At 47.2% G+C, this 19,488-nt stretch overlaps 1 protein-coding gene across 2 annotated transcripts in view; it reads left to right on the forward strand.

Annotated features, from left to right (window-relative positions):
* F12 (coagulation factor XII) overlaps positions 1 to 19,488 on the forward strand; it is a 129,086-nt gene that overhangs the window by 21,142 nt on the left and 88,456 nt on the right. For both annotated transcript variants that reach the window (XM_085618340.1, XM_085618339.1), the window contains exon 3: positions 15,460 to 15,553. In XM_085618340.1, the coding sequence (XP_085474466.1) occupies positions 15,460 to 15,553 (94 nt within the window). The remainder of the gene's footprint in view (positions 1 to 15,459; positions 15,554 to 19,488) is intronic.

Consider the following 19,488-nt stretch of genomic DNA (forward strand, 5'->3'; position numbering starts at 1 on the left):
AGAATCACTATTATTTAACCAATTGTTGGGTAAATAGTGACATTTTTCTGCTATTTGCATGGCTGCCAGCCACACAGTTGACTGTTGAGCCAGCGGCCAGGTAAATATGTAGGGTTTCCTGCTATTTGTATGATTGTCAGCCAGACACTGCAGAATCTCTACTATTTACCAAGTGGCCAGGTTAATAGTGACGTTTGTTATGCTATTAGCACGCCTGACGGCCAAACAGTGCAGAATCTTTATTATATAGCCAACGGCTGATTAAATAATGAAATTTCTCTGCTGTTTACAAGGCCGCCTGCCAAATAGTAAATCATTTCTACTACTTAGCCAGCTGCCGTGTAAATAGCAGAAATAAAATCACTACTCAGCAGGTGGGTAAATGGACGCTACCTTCTTTGTTTTGTTTTAGGATACAGCAGCCTTGTTTGGCAATGATGCTATCATTTGTGATAATTAGACGTAAGAGCTCTGATGGCTTGAGTTGAGAACTTCAATTAGAAATAAGTGAAGGATAGGATATAGGATAGGATAGGATAGGATATGGTTTTGTATAGCGCGCGAATGCCGAAGCGTCTTGGCACTGGTAAGCACAGGTGGAGACATGCTCCTCATATACGATCCTCTTGGAAGAGCCATGTCTTTAGCAGTTTCCTAAAGGATTGATGATTTGCTACTAGTTTTAGGGAACAGGGGAGCTTGTTCCAGAGTCCAGCAGCACGGATTGAGAAAGCTCTACCACCTCATCTGACTCTCTTAATCCGATTGATCTTGATAAGACTCTGGGTGCTAGACCTTAGCACACGGCCAGAGGTATAAGGAATAAATAATTTCTGAATATCCCTTGCTCCTCCTCCGAAAACAGCCTTGTGCACTAAGCATATGGCCTTAAAGTCTATACGCTGTTGAACTGGGAGCCAATGTAATGTTTTGATTCCTCCTGAGACAGATTGATCTCTAGGGACGTCCAGTAATAGCGCTCGCCGCAGCGTTCTGCAGAGTCTGCAGCCTTTTTATCTGCGTCTTATTTATCCCTGTCTACAGAAAGGAGCTAAAGGGGCAGAGAACAGGTCATCCCCCACTCAATACATTGTATACAACAAAGACCTGTTCACACTATGAACCGATATTTCATACATCCGTATTGATGGCCATAAACGTTAGACCCTCATTTATAGCTTGCGATTCTGTCGTCTGAGCTATTCTACGGTGTGGTTCATTAAAAAGAAGAAAAAGACAATATGCCTACGAGGTATGTCAAAATGACTATCTATGTATAATAACCTTATGTCTCCCGCACCCAAAATATGGTGAAAAAGGAGTGAAAAGGAGTGTTGGTGCCTCACGGTAGCGCCACCAAAGAGGGTTAAGCAGGATGGTACTCGCCTGCTACCTCAATTTCTCATCATCAGCTACCAACACTCCAACAGCAAGAAATTGTGCATAATGCTGGTGATGAACTAAATAGGTGCTAGGGTGTGTGTTTAAGAAAGATGGGAAAGGAGAAGCTGTGCTAGAATGTGTGCACCGTCTCAGAAAACCCCTAAGTGATATATATTAATATCAATAAAAGAGCTAAATCACACTGGCTTGCGTACTTTTTTCTAAGCTGCGTGATAGCTCGTATGTTAAAATGCCGACATGTTTCGTTACCATTGGACAACACTCACGGTAACTTCTTCAGGGCGTGGGGTCTGTTCTTTTATCCCTGCACCTCTATTTGTCGTTTAAAAACAATTCAGGATGTAGCCCAACCTGGGCATACCTTTACCCTTGGGACCTTGCGGCTCTGTGTGCGCGTTCAAGGCACCACTTGTTCCACTCCAAACGTGAGTCGTGCAACTGTTCGTTTCCGGCGTTTACTCAGCCCAGGAACAGGCCTGTTCCTGGGCCCTGAAGAAGTTACCGTGAGTGTTGTCCAATGGTAACGAAACATGTCGGCATTTTAACATACGAGCTATCACGCAGCTTAGAATAAAGTACGCAAGCCAGTGTGATTTAGCTCTTTTATTGATATTAATATATATCACTTAGGGGTTTTCTGAGACGGTGCACACATTCTAGCACAGCTTCTCCTTTCCCATCTTTCTTAAACACACACCCTAGCACCTATTTAGTTCATCACCAGCATTATGCACAATTTCTTGCTGTTGGAGTGTTGGTAGCTGATGATGAGAAATTGAGGTAGCAGGCGAGTACCATCCTGCTTAACCCTCTTTGGTGGCGCTACCGTGAGGCACCAACACTCCTTTTCACTCCTTTTTCACCATATTTTGGGTGCGGGAGACATAAGGTTATTATACATAGATAGTCATTTTGACATACCTCGTAGGCATATTGTCTTGGTCTTATTTATCCCTAACAGTAGGGCGTTGCAGTAATCCAATCTAGATAACAGAAGCGCTACTACAACAGTTTTACGCAACTCTGGTTTAATAAAAGGGAAAATCTTACGGAGCGTCCTTATTAAAAAGGAGCAGAATGACGCGAGGCTGTTGACATGAGCTGAGAAATTTAGCTGACTGTCAAACAGCACGCCCAGGTTTCTTACCTTGGGCACGGGGCAGGGGCACTCCCCGGCCTCTAACGGCCACCATGATCTGTTCCACAGGGGACTCCCCTGGCCAAACTCAATAATCTCAGTTTTCTCAGTGTTGATCTTCAAGAAGCTCTCCTGCATCCAGACCATAATTTTGGACAGGCAGTTGTGGAATTTACACGCCATGTCGTTAGATTGTTTGCATGCGGAAACTATGATCTGGGAATCATCAGCATACGAGACTATCGTGAAGCCATGCTTCCTAATGAGTCTGGCCAGGACGGTCACATAGATATTAAACAGCGTAGGTGACAGCGCTGAACCCTGCGGAACCCCACATGGCAGAGAGAAGCTGTCCTACTGTAAACCGTCCCACAGCAAGCTTTGCTCCCTTCCTTCCAAAAAAGAAGAGAGAAGGGACAGCGCAGAGCCCTCAATACCGGTTTCCTGAAGCCTTTGAATCAACACCGTATGATTTACGGTGTCAAAGGCAGCCGACAGATCTAACATCACAAGAATCGCCTTACCTCCCTTGTCCACTGTACTGCGGATTTCCTCTGCTGCCACAAGCAGTGCTGATTCCGTTGAGTGTTGAGCACGGAAACCGTGCTGAGTGGAGTCCAGCAGATTATAGGAGTTAAGGTATTCTGTTAGTGATCTGTTTACCTCCCTCTCCAAAATTTTGGCTGCGATGAGCAGTGCGGCGATAGGACGGTAGTTCTTTGGTATATGGAGGTCCAGTGCGGGTTTTTTTAACAATGGTCTAATTGTTGCTATCTTCCAACTTGAAGGATTGCTGCCCGACTCAAGTACTTGATTAATTAGAGGGAATAGTTCGCCTGCAATCACATCCGCAGCGAGATGCATGATTGAAGGGGGGCAGGGATCTTTAGGAGACCCTGATTTGGTTAGGGTAATCAATCTGCAGGTGGGGCCTTATGTTTTCCTTAGAAGCTTGCATGCTGCACTGTCGAATGCTGGGGTTGCTGAATACCAAACCTGCCTCGTCTAGATTCCACCTCATACCGCTTTCTTCCACCACCCTACACTTCCTTACCCAGTAGCTCACTCTTGCAGGTTCTGTTTCAGACTTCATCTGTATGTTTGCATGAATGTGGTATTTGTATAGTGTGACCCTATCCCTTCTTTCTGTCTTCTCTTGCTCTGGGTATAAGTCAGGTCATTCTGGTTACAAGTTAGGCAGAGCTGGAATGCTATTCATGCTACTGCAATTACTGCTGTATGTAGCAGTAGGTTTATAATCAGGTCTGTAGTACCCATCACCCATGGTCAGCTGGGAGATCATGCGGCATCACCGCTGAGACTGCTAGTTGCCCTGTCCACGCCGCGGGATCTGGAGATAAATCCAGTCATTACTCTTCCTCCAGAAACTGTGACATGGCCGCTGGACCACAGTGGCAGAGCAAGTGGACCCCTGGTTTAATCCAAGAAGGAAGAAGAAAAGTAGGGCCACCATCCCCTGGTTTGGCAGTGAGAAACACCTGTAATTATAAAATATAAGTGCACCCTTTACATCTCCGGTCCCAGGCGCCACTGCACCTACTGCACTAATGGTAGCTATACACCTGCTGGAGCGTCAATAGGAGTTAATTGCAAACTTTTTCATAATGTGCAACAGCGACCTGAATAGAAACTTACAATGTAGGCAAATGAAAGTGTCATTTAGCAGATTAGAGCCTTAGTGTCTTTGATAGTGAGATGGTGACTGGTCATATGCAAAGTCACTGTGCGCAATGTGGGAATTGATCAAAGTTAGCACATACGCACAAAGTTTTGAAAATGGCTAACTTTGCAGTTACTGACAGGCGTGCAAATGGCACCTCACAATGCACAGCATTCTCCAAAATGGCATCACTGAATACCAGCATTTGTGTGACACTAATGTGTGTTCAGACTGCACAGAATTTCCAGGGACAGTTCAGGAACACTGAAAGGATACATAGCAACAGTCATGCTATTTGGCCAGACTGATGAGGAAAATTCAGTGCAGTTAACTACACCACAAACAAACAATGTGGCCCCATCAGAGCGCAGGACCCATAAGAGACCATGATACAGTGCTCCAATGGTCACTTCCTACCCATGTGCATACATTGACTTCATTCTCACCTATTGCCATTGGGGCTGTCGATCCACAGTTGCCGGGGCAGTTATTTTTTCCGCAAAGTACAGGATCACATTCCCTGCATCAGTTCATGAGGGCCATACATACATAAAGGGGATAGGGTAAAATGTATAGAGCACACTAAAACCTGCAGGTGTCAAAGCGCTATAGGAGGACAGATAGATCAACAAGAGCAGAGCAGCCAAGAATCAAGGATTCTGAGATGAAAAAAGCCAGGTTTTCAGATGTTTTTTGAAGGACATTAAAGAATCTTCTTCAGAGATATAGGTGGGGTGAGCGTGCCAAAGTTTGGCGGTAGTCACGGAAAAGGATTGGCCACCCCATCTAGTCTGGGAACACACCAAATATGATTTTCTGTTTTCCGTTTTCGGATAGAGTGCAGTAGGGAGGATTTATCTGTTCTTACCTTTTTCTCCAATGTAATGGTGCAACCAATAGCGCCTATCTACAGGAGCAGGAAGGGTCAGCACTCATTGAACATGGAAGATAGCGTCAAAGGCAATCCACGCCATCACAAACATGGCTACAAAATATCCTTTTAGTGGCTTGCCGATGGATAGTTCCAAAATAAGAGGCAGATTTACAAGGCCCTTGCGCCACTTTTGCGTCACATTTCCCATGTTAAAAGTGACGCAAAAGTGGCGCAAGGGACTTGTAAATCTGCCCCTAAGTGTTTATCACATACAATAAATAAATATATAAACATTAACAGTTATAAAAGGCTATTCTTTTATTGAAACTAGCACAAGTGACAGAGTACAAGGTTTGCATGTGTGAACCCAGTCACCATTTCTATAGACAGCCCTGTTAGTGCAGAACCAAGAAAACATGGTAAACTAATATTGTGAGAAATAAAATGTGAGAAAATCAAAACAGAAGAAAAGAAAGTGAGAAGTCAAGTTTGAAAATAATAAAAAGGAATTGGAAAGGCAAGGGTTAGGATAACGGAAAGGTAGAGATTGGGAAAACATTAAGGATGGGGTAATGGAAAAACTCCAATCTAGAGTAAGGTTGTGGGTTAGCCCTGAAGTTAGAGCAGGGGTTCCCAACCTTTCTATGCCCCGCACCCATAGGAAATGTGTGATTAATGTTTGCACCCCCTACAAAAGTAATATCACATTTGAAGATGAATAGTCATATTTTTATTTTGTGAGCCACATACAGTACTGCGGGTGAAAAATGGAACTCATAAAAATAAGCTTTTAACTCAGTGCATAAAATGTCACCCCTCCCCTGAAATGCCATATTGCACCCCATAGGGATGTGGGCACCCCAGGTTGGGAACCCCTGAGTTAGAGTGAGGGTTTTGGAAAGTGTTTAATAGTAGGCATGGTATAGGGTAGGGTTAGGTTAAGGCTCGATTTAGGTTTAGGGTTAGAATCTATGATAAGGTTTGTGGTTGCTAGGAATATGGAATACGGCTAGGCTTAAAGATAGGGTTAGGTTTGGGGTCAGCGTTATGCGTAGGAATAGCAAGACGGTGACAGTATGGTTGAGGTTTAAGGTTGGGATTAAATGAGGCTAGGGGTTAAATTAGTTTTGCTAAGTAAGGAAACCCCCTTCAGCCAGGGTGAGGGAGAGGTTGAACCTTAGGGTTAGTCTTGAATTCGGGGTACTGTTAGGATTAGGAGGGATATCACTAGATGGATTGGATTTAAGAGTTACTTCAAAGCAATGCAGTTACACTTAAGATTTAGAGGTTATGTTTTACGATTAAAAGGAGAAAATATTAAGGTCATTTAAATGCCTATAATTATTCACGTAATGATTTTATTACACTTTGAATTTCCAATTTAAATAACTTATTTTCTTACAGAAAGTTCTCATACAGCATTCTCTCTCTTTTTTTCCTAATACCTTCACTTTAGCAATCTAGCACTTCACCGCAGCACTTTGCAGGTCAAAGGTTTTGGTGGGACACACCATTGACACTTTAAAATCACAGTTCCGATGCCTATAGAAATCCAGTGGTGCCCTATACTACGGCCCTGCTTCTTGCTGTAAAATAATTGCAACATGTGTTACACCAGGAAAGGACATTAACTAGGAGGTCCAAATGCCTCGGCATGGTGAAATCTTTTCCTATCTTTCAAATTAATATAATCTTGCATCATATAGTGGTTTGTGATACTGAGTTGTAAACTTTTAGTCCTGTCCGTGTCGTTTTGGTTTCCTATGGTTTGGTCCTACGGGCTGGTGTGCAGCCATCTTAAGTTTCCTGAAGGGTATGGAACTGGTTGAGATCCTCCACCGGTTGTATTCAGATGGGTGCTGCTCTTCTGTGAGTGATCGACGGCTGGGCTATCTAGCCGCTCCGTGGCCGAAGCCACACAGGATGTTCCTGGTGATCTACTGGTTGGGTTGCATCATACACATGGAGGTCAATTATATGTGTCCAGGAGTATCAGCGACTATCACTGTTTGATACGTCTGCTGCTGCCTTTGCAATTGCTGGTCTTGGGGGTCATGAAGGCAGTGGCAGAGCTCCAAGTGGCTTGTTTACTTTCTGTAGTACTTTACCTCACATCTTTGCAGCCAATAGGAGGCTGTAGAGAAGCTAAAGGTGGACCAAGAGGTTAACTCTTTGATGTCATAGGGGGACAAATGACATGTGATGTCACTTCTGCACCCTGCACTTTGTTGCATCAACATCCATGGGTATGGGCTGTGCACATATGTTTAAATTACATGTTGATGATTGCTAAGGAAGCATCACTTTGCTGCTTTTGGAACCTCTACTGGGTGCAGTGTCTGGCTGGGTTTGTGTTCAGTATTCAGTGCATCAGCACCTGCGGTTGCAGACACATGTATGTGTCTTACTTTGTAAAGCATTGCATGATATGTGCTCTGAAGAGGTTGGGAGACAAAGGACTAATGCCTACAGTACAGACGTGAGGTCTTCATTACACTTGCCCCTACTGCTCCTCATTACACCCCCAGACCCCACCCCAGCCCCTACTGCTTCCCTAATCAGACCTTCGCAAGTCCATCCTCAGACTACTACTTGGTGCAAACATGCTGAGCATTGAGCTTAGTCCTCTATACAGGTCATTAGGAGGAGTTCAAGTTGTGTATTTAAACTGCCGGACAAGTGGCAGCGGGCAAGGGCATTAGTAAGGACGAACAGCAGGACTCCATGCAATAAAGATTGCCGGTAAGTAATACAGACATTTCATCCCTGAGAAGCACGCTCTGGCTTCCACAGAACTCTGACACTGCTCAGACGGGAGTCATGCAGTTCATTTTTATAAAAACCCATACTTTGCCAACAAATTTGTTGCTCATTTTGTACCATTCAACACTCCTGCACCCTCCTTTTTTGAGATTCACCCTACATCTGAAGCTCATGCTTGATGCAAGAGGCCCCAACTCCACAACCTTGTACCCCCTCCTTGCACTTCCAAGGGAGAAACACCCACAGTGTACTACTTTCCTCCCTGAGGCTGCTGCCATCAAACTCCTTATAGAAAGCAATAACAGGACCAGCACCAACCTTGAGATATTGTTTCTTCCTCTGATGACCAATAGGTGCATCCCGCCTCAACCCCTCACTGTTGGCCGACCTTCTACCGCTGACCAGGCAGCCAACCAGCAGGTGGGTCTGCTTATTCAGAGTGAGCGGAGGTTTGTGTTCAACCTATATTAACTCACCTGTCTCCTTTAAACCAGCAGCCTTCGACCTCAGTGTTTTCGGTACATATGGTCCAACATCTTCCAGACCCACCAGAAATGGTGCATAACGCACCTCACCTACCTCCACACACCCGCTGATCCCATGGATTAATCTAGCTCCCTCTATACCGATCACAGGCCCTGCTTTGAAGGGGCTGGCCTATGGTTTGAACATCTTTGAAATCGCAATTTTTTTAAACCTGAAACGCCTTAAATGTTTGTTTATTTATCCTTGATGTATTTCTGTGCCTGTTGTTTTGCGTGAACAGGACTCTTGCTTCATTCTGTTTTGCTTCTGATAATTTCTATTGGTTTTCAAGGGTGAAGGCCCCTGGGCTGCATCAAATGCAATAAGCTCCTGTTCCTGGTGGAAGAGTTTGTTAATTGGCAATAACCTGCAATGAGGGTCCTATATAAATATATATATATAAAAACACACACGCACGCGTGCATGCGCACACACACACACACACACACCCTGTCTACCTGCGCCAGCTTCTTCGCAACACCTGCATGAAGCTTCCCTTTGCATATGTGCCTGGCTTCTTCCTTATAAGAAGGTACCCCATTTCTTCTGTGTCCTGCTCCCATTCCCTCTTCTGGCAGATAATGACTACCCTGGCTTCTACAAACCCTGGACTCCACTTCCTGTCTGTGCCCATTCCATTCTCCCATGGCCACTTGTACTAGGGTCGCCTACTAGCATTTGCGCAATAATTACACTCCAAGCTGTTACTTGAAGCGTAGAAGGCCATTTTATTAGGACATGGTTGTAACAAATGGCATTAACTAAAACCTAAATAACTAAACTGTTCCCATCATCAACCCGCTCATTCACCTTATCCATCCTCAGCCATCACACCTGTTGCGCTCATCCCGTTTCACTCTGCTAACTCCTCCATCTCTCCACTCTCGTCTTCACTTTTCTTTCAACATCCTCTCTTGGATTTGTTGCTGTCGCACTCTTGCATACCGCACCCCACCATCATTTACCTGTTTCTCCCGCCCGAGGGGTGGATGCGCCTGTCTGTGACCCACCACCCCTCCAAAGTATTGCCAACATGGGAACCCCCGTAGGGTAGTTACCTGTCTCCCCTCTCTCCTGTGCTCCTTTCGCTTCACCCCCTTTCTTCCCTGCGACACCAGATGGATTTGTTCCACAACCTACTGATCACATCTTGCATCTCCATCATGTAGTAGGCATTCCCTGGCTGCAAAAGGTGCACTTCATCGTCCCTGAAAAACAACGGCTCTCCTAATTTGAGCCTCACTGTGAGCAATCACCTGAATGTCTTTAGTTTGGCAGAACATCCTCATTGCCCTATTCAATTTTCTTCGGGCTTTTTCCACGGATGCTTGTTTAACCGCCCCTTTTGACACTTTGCGCGGCACAAATTTGGTCCATACTAAGCACTGTCCCACCAAATTGCATTTTATCAGCTACAGATCCTTCTGCATGTGCTGCTAAATTGCCAATCCTGAGAGCAGTATCAAGTCATTTTCGCCCAAGTGTAGGATCAACAGCCTCTTTGTGCCACCATCTTCATCAGCCACGGCAATAAAGCCCCTCAACAAATCCCTCCTATACCCCAACAGTGCACTTTGTGGTGGCTGCTCCTCAGACCCAGGTTACGACCATAGACCTGCCCACCTGCGTATTTTGCTGCCCAGTGTACGAAAGAATGTCCCACGATCCAGGTAACCGTCTTGGTTCCTGGGCTGCCAACACAACCTGCGACAAAAGAGAATATATTAGTGCACACAATGAACCTATCTTCTCCTACTTCTGCTCCCCCCCCAAAAAAATGTTTACTTGCGCACATATCTGTCGTAGCACCTAGACCTCCATCTCCCAATCTGGCATATTCTGTCTCAGGACCAACCTAAACACACTGCTGCCGTAGCTGTGCCAATGCGGAAAGAATGTGTGCCATATCTGTCCGGATCCCTGGCCAAACGCCTTAAAGCCATGCGCATCACCGCCAGCAGCTGGAACGCTGTCAGTCTACCCCCTGATGCATGACAAAAAATTCCTCTCGCCGGCCTTCCTGCTCTTGCTAAGAAATCCCGCCATTCCTGCACCGGGCACACACCACTCCATCTGCTCTCATTCAGCCAAACCCATCTACCCCTCCAGCCTGATCTGTCTTAGAATGACCCAGCCAAATCCCCAGTTGGCCTTGATCCAATCTCACCTCCTCATAAGTTCTTCCTGCCTGTTGACCCGTACCCAACAATTCAGAAAACCGGAAAGCCCCAAAAAACATCCAGACCATACATAAACGAAATAACGACACCTCAAAATTGTCATAACAACAATTTGGCAGCACCCCCAGTAAACTTTGCAACAATTCAAACTTCATGGCCTCCTTCGGAGCTCCCTCCCTCCCATCCCCCGATGATGCCCCTAACCTTTCAACATCCTAATCAGAATCTCATCCTTTGCAGGATCAAAACCTAGGTACAATTTTCTATAGAATGAGATCCCTGCCAGTTTCCTCGCTATTGTCTTCTGTGACAAACCTTATCAATACAACTTAAACCAAAACGCATTACTCCCTGCTCAGTGTCCTGTCTTGTCGTGTTCTATGCATCTATGGTCTGTCCCATGAAACCTCCAAATTCAGTCCACGCCAATCTGTAACTCCGCCTTTTTCGACCAGGCCTAGCACTCTCACTGCACCAGGCCCAGATGCCTTCCAGCAGCTCTGTCTTGCATGCGTCTGCTCCAGGTGCCAGTCGTCGGAATCACCACCACTGCGAACGAGACAAAGCATCCGCAATGTCGTTACTTGCTCCTGGAACATGTTTTGAATGAAATACTACATTCATTCTCAAGCACTTCAACATGAACCTTTGCAACAGCCGCAAGACCCTCAAGTCCCTTGCTTTCTGCCTGTTCACTAGCTCCACCTCCGTTATGTTGTCCACATGTAACAACACTGTCCTAATCTGTACTTCCGTGCCCCACACCACCAGTGCTAACAATAGTGGAAAAAAACTCCAGGAAAGCTATGCTCCGTCGTTGTTTCAACCAATGTGCTGGCATTTGTTATGCACACTAACGTCCATCCCAAAACAGTCCAAAACCATAGGCCCCCGCTGCATCCGATAAAATTTGAACCCTCCAGATCTTCCTGTCCACAAAGTCGAAAGACACTCTGTTGAAGTCTGCTAAAAAGGTCTGCCATATCCTCAAATCTGCCCTGACTCCCATTGAAATCCTGATTCTGTGGTGTGGTAGCACTGCTCCAGACATGGCTATGCCGAGGCATCGGCAGAATGTTCTCCCCGCTCTTACTACCCGGCAGGCAAAGTTCAGGAAACCCATCAATTGTTGAACCGTTCTCAGGTCAATCTTCTTCTCCCCTAACCCACAGCAGAAAAGCCTGTGTGGTTGTCACTTTCTCACTAGGCAGTCTCGCCATCCATTGGACCGAGTCCAATTCAATGCCCTGCAAAGTCAGTCTACAGCTGGGACCAGCTGTTTTTTCCGGTGCTAAGGGGACCCCAAATGACTGTGCCAATTCCTGGAATTGCTGCAGTGCCTACTCACACTCTCCTGAATTTCCCTTCCCTATGAACAGAAAGTCATCCAGGTAATGAGACACTTCCCGGTGACCACTACTCTTTGTCAAAACCCACTGTAAGAATATGCTGAACACCTCAAAGAGTGCACAAGAAATCACACAACCCATCGGCAGGATCTTGTCCACAAAGATGGTGACCTCAAACTGCATCCTCAGCAACAAGAAGGTAGCAAGCAAAAGGCTGATTTTACATCACATTTTGCCATTTCCGCTCCCTGCCCACACAACCTCACTAGGCGGATCGCATTGTCAACTGATGCATACAACACCCATGAATCCTCCTCCGCATTGAAGTCATTGACTGACCTCCCTTCGGGCCAAGATGGATCATCCTGTACTCCCCTGGTTCTTTCTTCGGCACCCCCCAGAGATTATATAATTAGATCCTCCTCCGGCCAATCTTCAAATGCGCCCTCTATCTTCCCTTCTTTGACTTCCTTTTTCAATTTCGCCGCTACTACCTCTGGCAACTCTCTGGCTGATTTCAAATTCTCCGCCCACCTTCGTACTCTGGGAGCTTGGTCTCCGACCTGAAAACCTTCACTAAAACCCCATTGAATCCTCAACACAGCCTCTCTATCGGGGTAAATCGAAAGCCATGGTCCCATGGCTTCGATCCAAACTGGGGTAGGAGCCCTTTGGCCCAGACTATCCCGGCCCTTAGTGACCCTCCATTGCTCGGCTGAGGTGGACAGTGTAAAACATTGTGTGAGCGGGTGTCGACCCCCCCACACTTGGAGGACTCATGCTTAAACTTGCAAGGGTGTCTTGAACAGAAACCCTAGTTGAAATTCCAGCATGCCCCCATGGTGCTTCCCCCTTGCTTTGGTGTTGGCCCTGCACTTCCAGTGCTAAAATTAGCCCCTCCCTCCCCTGACAGGATGGGATGCGCTGGAAAGGATCGATACGTGACTGGCAGGCCGCAAGCCATATGGGTAGATGCCGATGACTGCGTGAATGACATCCACTGCATCCACAGTTCATGATCTACCTCCCTTCATGCTGATTCTGGCCCTAAACTCATCATCACAACTCAACCATGCGAAACTCCGAAGTGCATCTGCACCTTCCATATTATATCCATATATTTCAGTAATGTGATAGCCCTATCTAAATGTTTCTCACAGTAAATACTGGCGTATATAAGGAAGGCTGAGGTCCAGTTCTCCATGTTGATGGGAACCCTTTACCTCCTCGTCAGTTCGCACTCTTCTTCCTTTGATCGTTCCTTCACCTGGATCTCCCTATGGAGCAACCTAAATACGTCGACATATAGGTGCTTCCATATCCGATTTCTTGTTTTGTCCGAAAGGTGTGACCCCAAAGGCATTGCAAGGCCCATGTACGGCAGCTTCTTGTGGTGTTTGTCCTCCCCTTTGTCCTCTTCTCCTTCACTCCCTTCTACCTTGTCCGTCTGGACACTGGTGCCAATTAACTGTTTTGCCCTACTGTCCTTTGCACCTGACGCTGGAGCCGCTGCTGCACCTGCGTGAATCACCGAGTCTCGAACAGACCCGTCTCCCCCCACCCACCGACCGGCAGGCTTTTTTCTTCCTTGCCTTTGGCCCCCCATCCCAAGATGCCTACCATTCAGCCTCACCTGATAGACTTCCATGGGCCTCCTTGTCTTTGCCCTTCTTGCCGGCTGTCTTCTGGCCTGTTGACTTAGTTTTGTCCTTGGTCGCACTTGCCTCCTGCAAAACACCAACGTTTCTGGTTGCCTTCTCCGGTGCCCCAGTAACCCCCGCATTAATATCATCATCGTCCCGCACTTAACCCTCCTCCACCTCATCACTCTCGTCACCAAATTCCAACAGCAACTCAGTCTCATCTTCTGCAGGCGCCCGCATCACTTCATGCACCGCTCTCTCCTGCCCCTTACGTTCTTTCTAAGCACACCAGTGCATTCATCCATCGCTGTCCATGCCGCCCGATCCCTCGTTGGAGGGTAGGCCGCCGCGGACCCCCCTGCTGCTTCTAGCTAGCGCCTCAGAGCTGTTTTGCACCCCATTAGCGCCACCCCGCTTCTACCAGCCTCAGCTGTCAGTTTGTTCCCCCCCCTCAGGTTGCTCCAACCTGAGGCGTCCCCAGCATCACCGGGTCTCTCTGCTGTCACGGCTGCCCCTGCTCCTCTCCCTCGATGTTGTGCCTCCTCAACCCACACCCACTTGCCCCTTTCTCCCTCTGTACCTAGGTCCTTCTCCGGAGCTGCTTTTATATCTCACAATGGGGTAGGCGGCCCACAGCCCATGGTCCCCAACCCACTGCCCTTCCTGGATGCGCACAAGGCTCCCCACTTCCTTTCAGTCTCCTGGATGATCCGACGTTGTTCCCAGATCTTTGCCTCTAAGTCTAACCCTTCCCACCTGGGAAGGATAAGGGGGGCTTCCCTCCCTGTTGTCCACCTCCCCATCCCCCCATTCTACATTGAGGTGAACTGTTTGGACTCCCACCCTTTTTAATTCCTTTGCTGTAGGAGGGGAACCCAACTCTCCTTACTATCCTGCCTGCTCCTAGGGAGAGGCCTCATGTGAGGTCCATAGGGCCCTGCTCTCTCTGGTGAGCATCTATTCTGTGTCTCATACCAGCTCCAGCGTGCTTCTGGGCCGGTTCATAACTATACAGCCCCATCCCCTGGGGCACAACCTCTTTAGGCCTCGCACCGGCTCATGTGTGCTGCTTGGCCGGTCCCTGGCTGTACCGCCTATCCCCCTGAAGCGCTACTTATGGCCTTATACTGGCCCCAGCGTGTTGCTGGGCCGGTTCATTAGATTTCAGGCCCGCCCCCCGGTTCACTGTGTCAACGTTAAGAGTGTCCTCTGGCAGCCGCTCGGGTAGGCTCTGTATCCATCCTCTGCGCTTATGCCGCTGCTGCTTGGGCTAGCCCCGCCCCTTGTTTCCTGTTGGCTTCTTGGACAGTGGCAGCTCCTCCTGACATACCGCCACCGCCGCTGCAACGCACGCTGATGCGGACCGCAGGGGTCGGACCATGCCGACCCATGCTTGGTCCAGTACACCCGGTCTCAGCAGGTTCTAGTGGCCTGCCTGGCCCAACACTCTCAGTGCGGCCAGCACCACCTCAAAATCAAGCTCAGACATGTCCGCTCTGATCAGGGAGTATAATTCTGCAATTAGTTAATGGTCCTAACACAAAACGCCCCCCAACTGTTAAGCTGGTCTCGCTCACCCTACCAACTACACTGGCCCAACTTACTCATATTTTCTTAACCCTCCCCGATGATGCCAGGTGCACCTTTATACCCACCTTAATCCCTCCCATTGCCCAACCCTTTAAGCCCCTCTCCAGCATGTCCTTCTGCTTATTGCGTGAAGAACCCCGGGGGAAGACTGGTCTGCAGCCCTACTTCCACCAAGGGCCGACACTGCCAGGATTCCTGCCGCGCCCCTGCCAGCCTCTTCGTGCTCACTTCCTTCCCTCGCTTGCGCAGGGTCTTATGGGATATGTCTTTTCCTCTCGCAATGGTCTTCATGCTCCTTTTCATGTCTTACAGTTCTGACCGAGAGCGGGCAGCCTTGCCACTTCCCTTTTCGTCACAACCGCCGGCTGTACCACTCCTGCATCAGCAAGGGCCGAAAACGACTCTGGTGAGAGCTTGTGCTATCATGGACCAAGCCATGCAGCCACAGTGTGCTGTTAAGGGAGCGAGGAGGGTTGCTCACTGAGGTTCAGAACAGATGTGGTCTGTGTGCTGTGAGTCACCAAGGTCAAGTGCAGTGTGGCTCTGTACGCTGTTAGGCAATGGCCTTTAATCACTGAGGTTATGTACATGCTGTGTCTGTGTGCAGTTGGGCAATGGCCTTTAATCACCGAGGTTATGTACAGGCTGGCTCTGTGTGCAGTTAGGCAATGGCAGGCAGAGGAGGGTAGGTGCTGGAAGATCATCCCGTGAAGACCACCTTTTTCCCCTAGCTACTCCGGGACTCTCTGCATTACCTAAGGGGTAATTCTCTCCAGACTATTGGGAGGAATCTACCCCACTGTATCGACTCGGGTGAAGTATTTTACGTTGTAGTGGGCCTCCATGATTCTGAGGGTGACCTACTAACCCATATAGGGTAGGTTTATTTCACGCTGGTCCTGATGAAATGCCGATTGACCCTCCTGGCAACATAGGCATGAAACATGTCGACCCCACCTTATTCCTCACATTTGTAGCTATCTGGGTACATTATGACCTGTGGATAGCACACTTTTCTTTTTTTAACGAATCAAGGGACCACCATTCGATAAAAGATTTACTGGGTTCCCTTAGATTATTTTACTTTCACCCGAGACACCACCCTTACTGTTCAAACAAACCCTTACATGCACTCATTTAATGGCATCTACAGACCAAAAGATCTCTGACAAAGAGCCCCCATGCCCGTCAGTCATTGCAGCACCACCTATCAGGTGAGTGAGGGCTTTCACCCATTTCCCCTAACTTTGAAGTGATGTCATCCATGCTTCCTGGCCTGAAAGTGACATCACCCATGCCTGTCTGACTTGAGGGGCTCATTCTCTAGGGATAAGTACTGGCTGGATCTGTGAGTTGGGGAGGGGGCATCCCAATAGCTTGCCTTCCTGATTTTGTCAAAGGGTTTAGCCATCCAGCTCTCCACAAGATCTCCTCTGCAAGTACTGACAGACATTTATATTCTCTTCAAGGTGCTTCTCTTCTTGAACTGTAGCCAGCCCACCTTCCTTTCCTGAAGCTTCTTTTTTCCTAAGGGGTTAATGAGGTATGGGAGCTGGACTGAGTGCCAGGATATAGTAGGTGTGCCCTAAGTTCTCCTTACTTAAATTGAGATAGGATCTTGGAGGGTGTAGCGTCATTCGCAGAGCTGATCTAAGGATATGCACAAGGCACGTACATCATGGATGACAAAGGAAGTGTAGAGGCTTGGGCCTGTTTCAAGCATGGACAAAGACGATTGCATGCTCTTTGGATGAGTTTCTGTGTGGAGTACAATTATGCTCAGTGCTCAAGTGATCACACAGTGAGTGAGGATTAAAAAAGATGGTGCAATGTGTGCATTACAGATAGGCAAAGGAACAGTGGCATTTTTGTTGTTGCTTGCGCTGCTTGAATCGCGTACATCTAAAAAAACAAAAGAGTCTGTTTAAAGAGTGGTGCAACTGCCACAATCTGATGACTGTGGCAGTTGGACCTCTCATTAAACAGACTATTTTGTTATTTAACGCTCACTCTCTCTGTGATCACTCAAATGTTTTGTAACCAAAAAGTGTTTATATCCTCTGTCACTACTTATCTGCTCATGGGTAAATACCAGTTACCATTGACCTGCATCTCCGTGTCTGGCAACTGACCACCCAGGAAGGTGAGGAGCGAAAGTAGAGATGCGCATCAGAGCATATGACCACACTGAGTAGAATCTGCATGCAAACCTTACTTACAATGTGATCAGGTGTGAGGAATGCCCTCAGGTTTAAGTTATTGTATGTTATGTTATATTGATTTGTAGAGCGCACTAATCACCCGAGAGGGTATTCAATGCGACCACAGACTTCTGTATCCTGCTCCCTCTGCATCAAGACACCAGTTACATGGGTCCTCCAGTACTGTAGATACCTGTAAGCAGTGGTTAATTTGTGAAAAAAATAAGTGCTGGGGCTCTCGTCAGGAAGCAGCTTGCACTAGCCCATTGCTTCTATTAGCACCGCCTATAACAGAACTATCTACTCACCATGAAACCTTTCAAGTGGGGAGAGGATGTGGCGTAATGGCCAGAGCTGCCGACTTTTGGAGCTGGAAAATAGACTCGAGATTCGACCTAGGCTCAACATCCTGTGATTCTGGCCAAATCACTTAATCTCGCCGTGCCTATAAAAAAATGAACGTTTCCTTCAGTGGCGTAGCTGGGGGGGGCGGTGGGGGCAGTCCACCCCAGGCGGCACTATTTTGGGGGCGGACAAAGGCATTCAGATAAGGCTCGGCTTGCTTTCGTGGACGTTCGGGGACGGGCAGAGAAGGAATAGGACTCGGGCAATGTCCTCTTCTTTTTTGTGCTGGCAGCTGTCCCCCCCCCTCTTTCTATTATTCCCTTTCTTTCTGTCTTGCTCCTCACTTACTGAAAACCATTACTTGAAGAAACGGTTCACAACCTCTTTCCTTCTTTCATTTATTTGCTTCCCTGTGAAATGGATCCAAAAAAGAAAAACACTCTTTCGGGAAATGCCCTTTTTCTGACATTTTTCTATTCCAAAGTGAAGCGGGATGGAGTGAAATAGAAGGTTTTAAATATGAAAAATAAATACATAACTAAATAAAGCAAGACAGAATGGTTGCAAAGTGGCCAGATTGGTTTTATTCACATCCAAACACATCACCCTCACTTTACAGACTTTGCAGTGAAGCGCTACTTTTGTTTTCTCGTCCTTCTTTGAACAGCATTGTTGTCCTCAGGTGGGAAAGTGCACCATTCCTGGAGGTACTGCAATACCTGGTTGATGGATGGATTGGAAAACAAAATGTGTACCATGGCTCTGTTTATGGATGTGGTCTTTTTAAACCATACTGCTTACGTTTATTAAGGATATAAGCAATGGACATTGAAACGGTTCCCTTCAGGGCCCTGTAGTCATGTCCTTAACTTTTCAGGTAAAACCATTCGCTGATTTCTGAATAGTGAGTGAGAGATGTTTAAGGTAACCATGTTATTTCTGCTTACATTTCACATGCTTTACTTAATCTTGCATTCCCTATGAGTGTTTGCTTTTACTTTTTTTTTTAGGCAGCATATTACTCTTATCAAGTGCATAATTTGAATTGAGCCACATCCAAGTGTTTATAGCGGGCACAATTAGGTTGTAGCTGAAGGCAGTGTGAGTTTCTCTCAGTGGGGCAGTATGGTGTTCAGTGGGGAGAGGATGTGGCACTATGGCCAGAGCTGTCGAATTTGGAACTGGGGAACTGGGTATAGCCTTCATGACCAGTCACCAGACCACTCTACTGAGGGAGCATATTCCCATGCTAGACCTTACAAGGCCCCACTAGACCTTAGAAGGCTTGATGTCTTAGCACAAGCAGGTGTACCCTAGTACTGTCAATTGTGAGTTAACCTTGAAGGCCTGTCCACCACAATCCATACTGAAGTTCATCTCCAGTCTTGAGGGCAGGCCTACAAAGCAGCACACCCTAGAGCAACAGTGATCCAGTCACTGTGACTCTGTCACTGAGGTCACATGAACCTTGAGCAGGTTAGGGCGATGCGAACGGTGTGACCGCACTGGTACCTATTTCGGGTGGGTGAGTAGTGTTTGCAAGAATATTATGGTTTAAAAAAAACTTGCTGCCTCCTTCCTGGCCTCCAGCAATTTTCAGAAACAATAAAAATGTCATGATAACTTCGGTGATTAATGTTCTTCCTAGAGAGAGATCCGAGTTTTGTCTAGTGGAAGGGTTGACTCCTGGAAAGCGAGCACAGAGGGTTAATGTGCCTGCTGCAAAGAACTTGTACCAGGCAGATCACAAAGTGCACTGCTTTAATGGGGGGACCATGAAGAATGGTCATTTAAT

Source organism: Triturus cristatus, chromosome 7 (assembly GCF_964204655.1).
Source record: "Triturus cristatus chromosome 7, aTriCri1.1, whole genome shotgun sequence".
In the NCBI taxonomy this organism is placed as follows: Eukaryota; Metazoa; Chordata; class Amphibia; order Caudata; family Salamandridae; genus Triturus; species Triturus cristatus.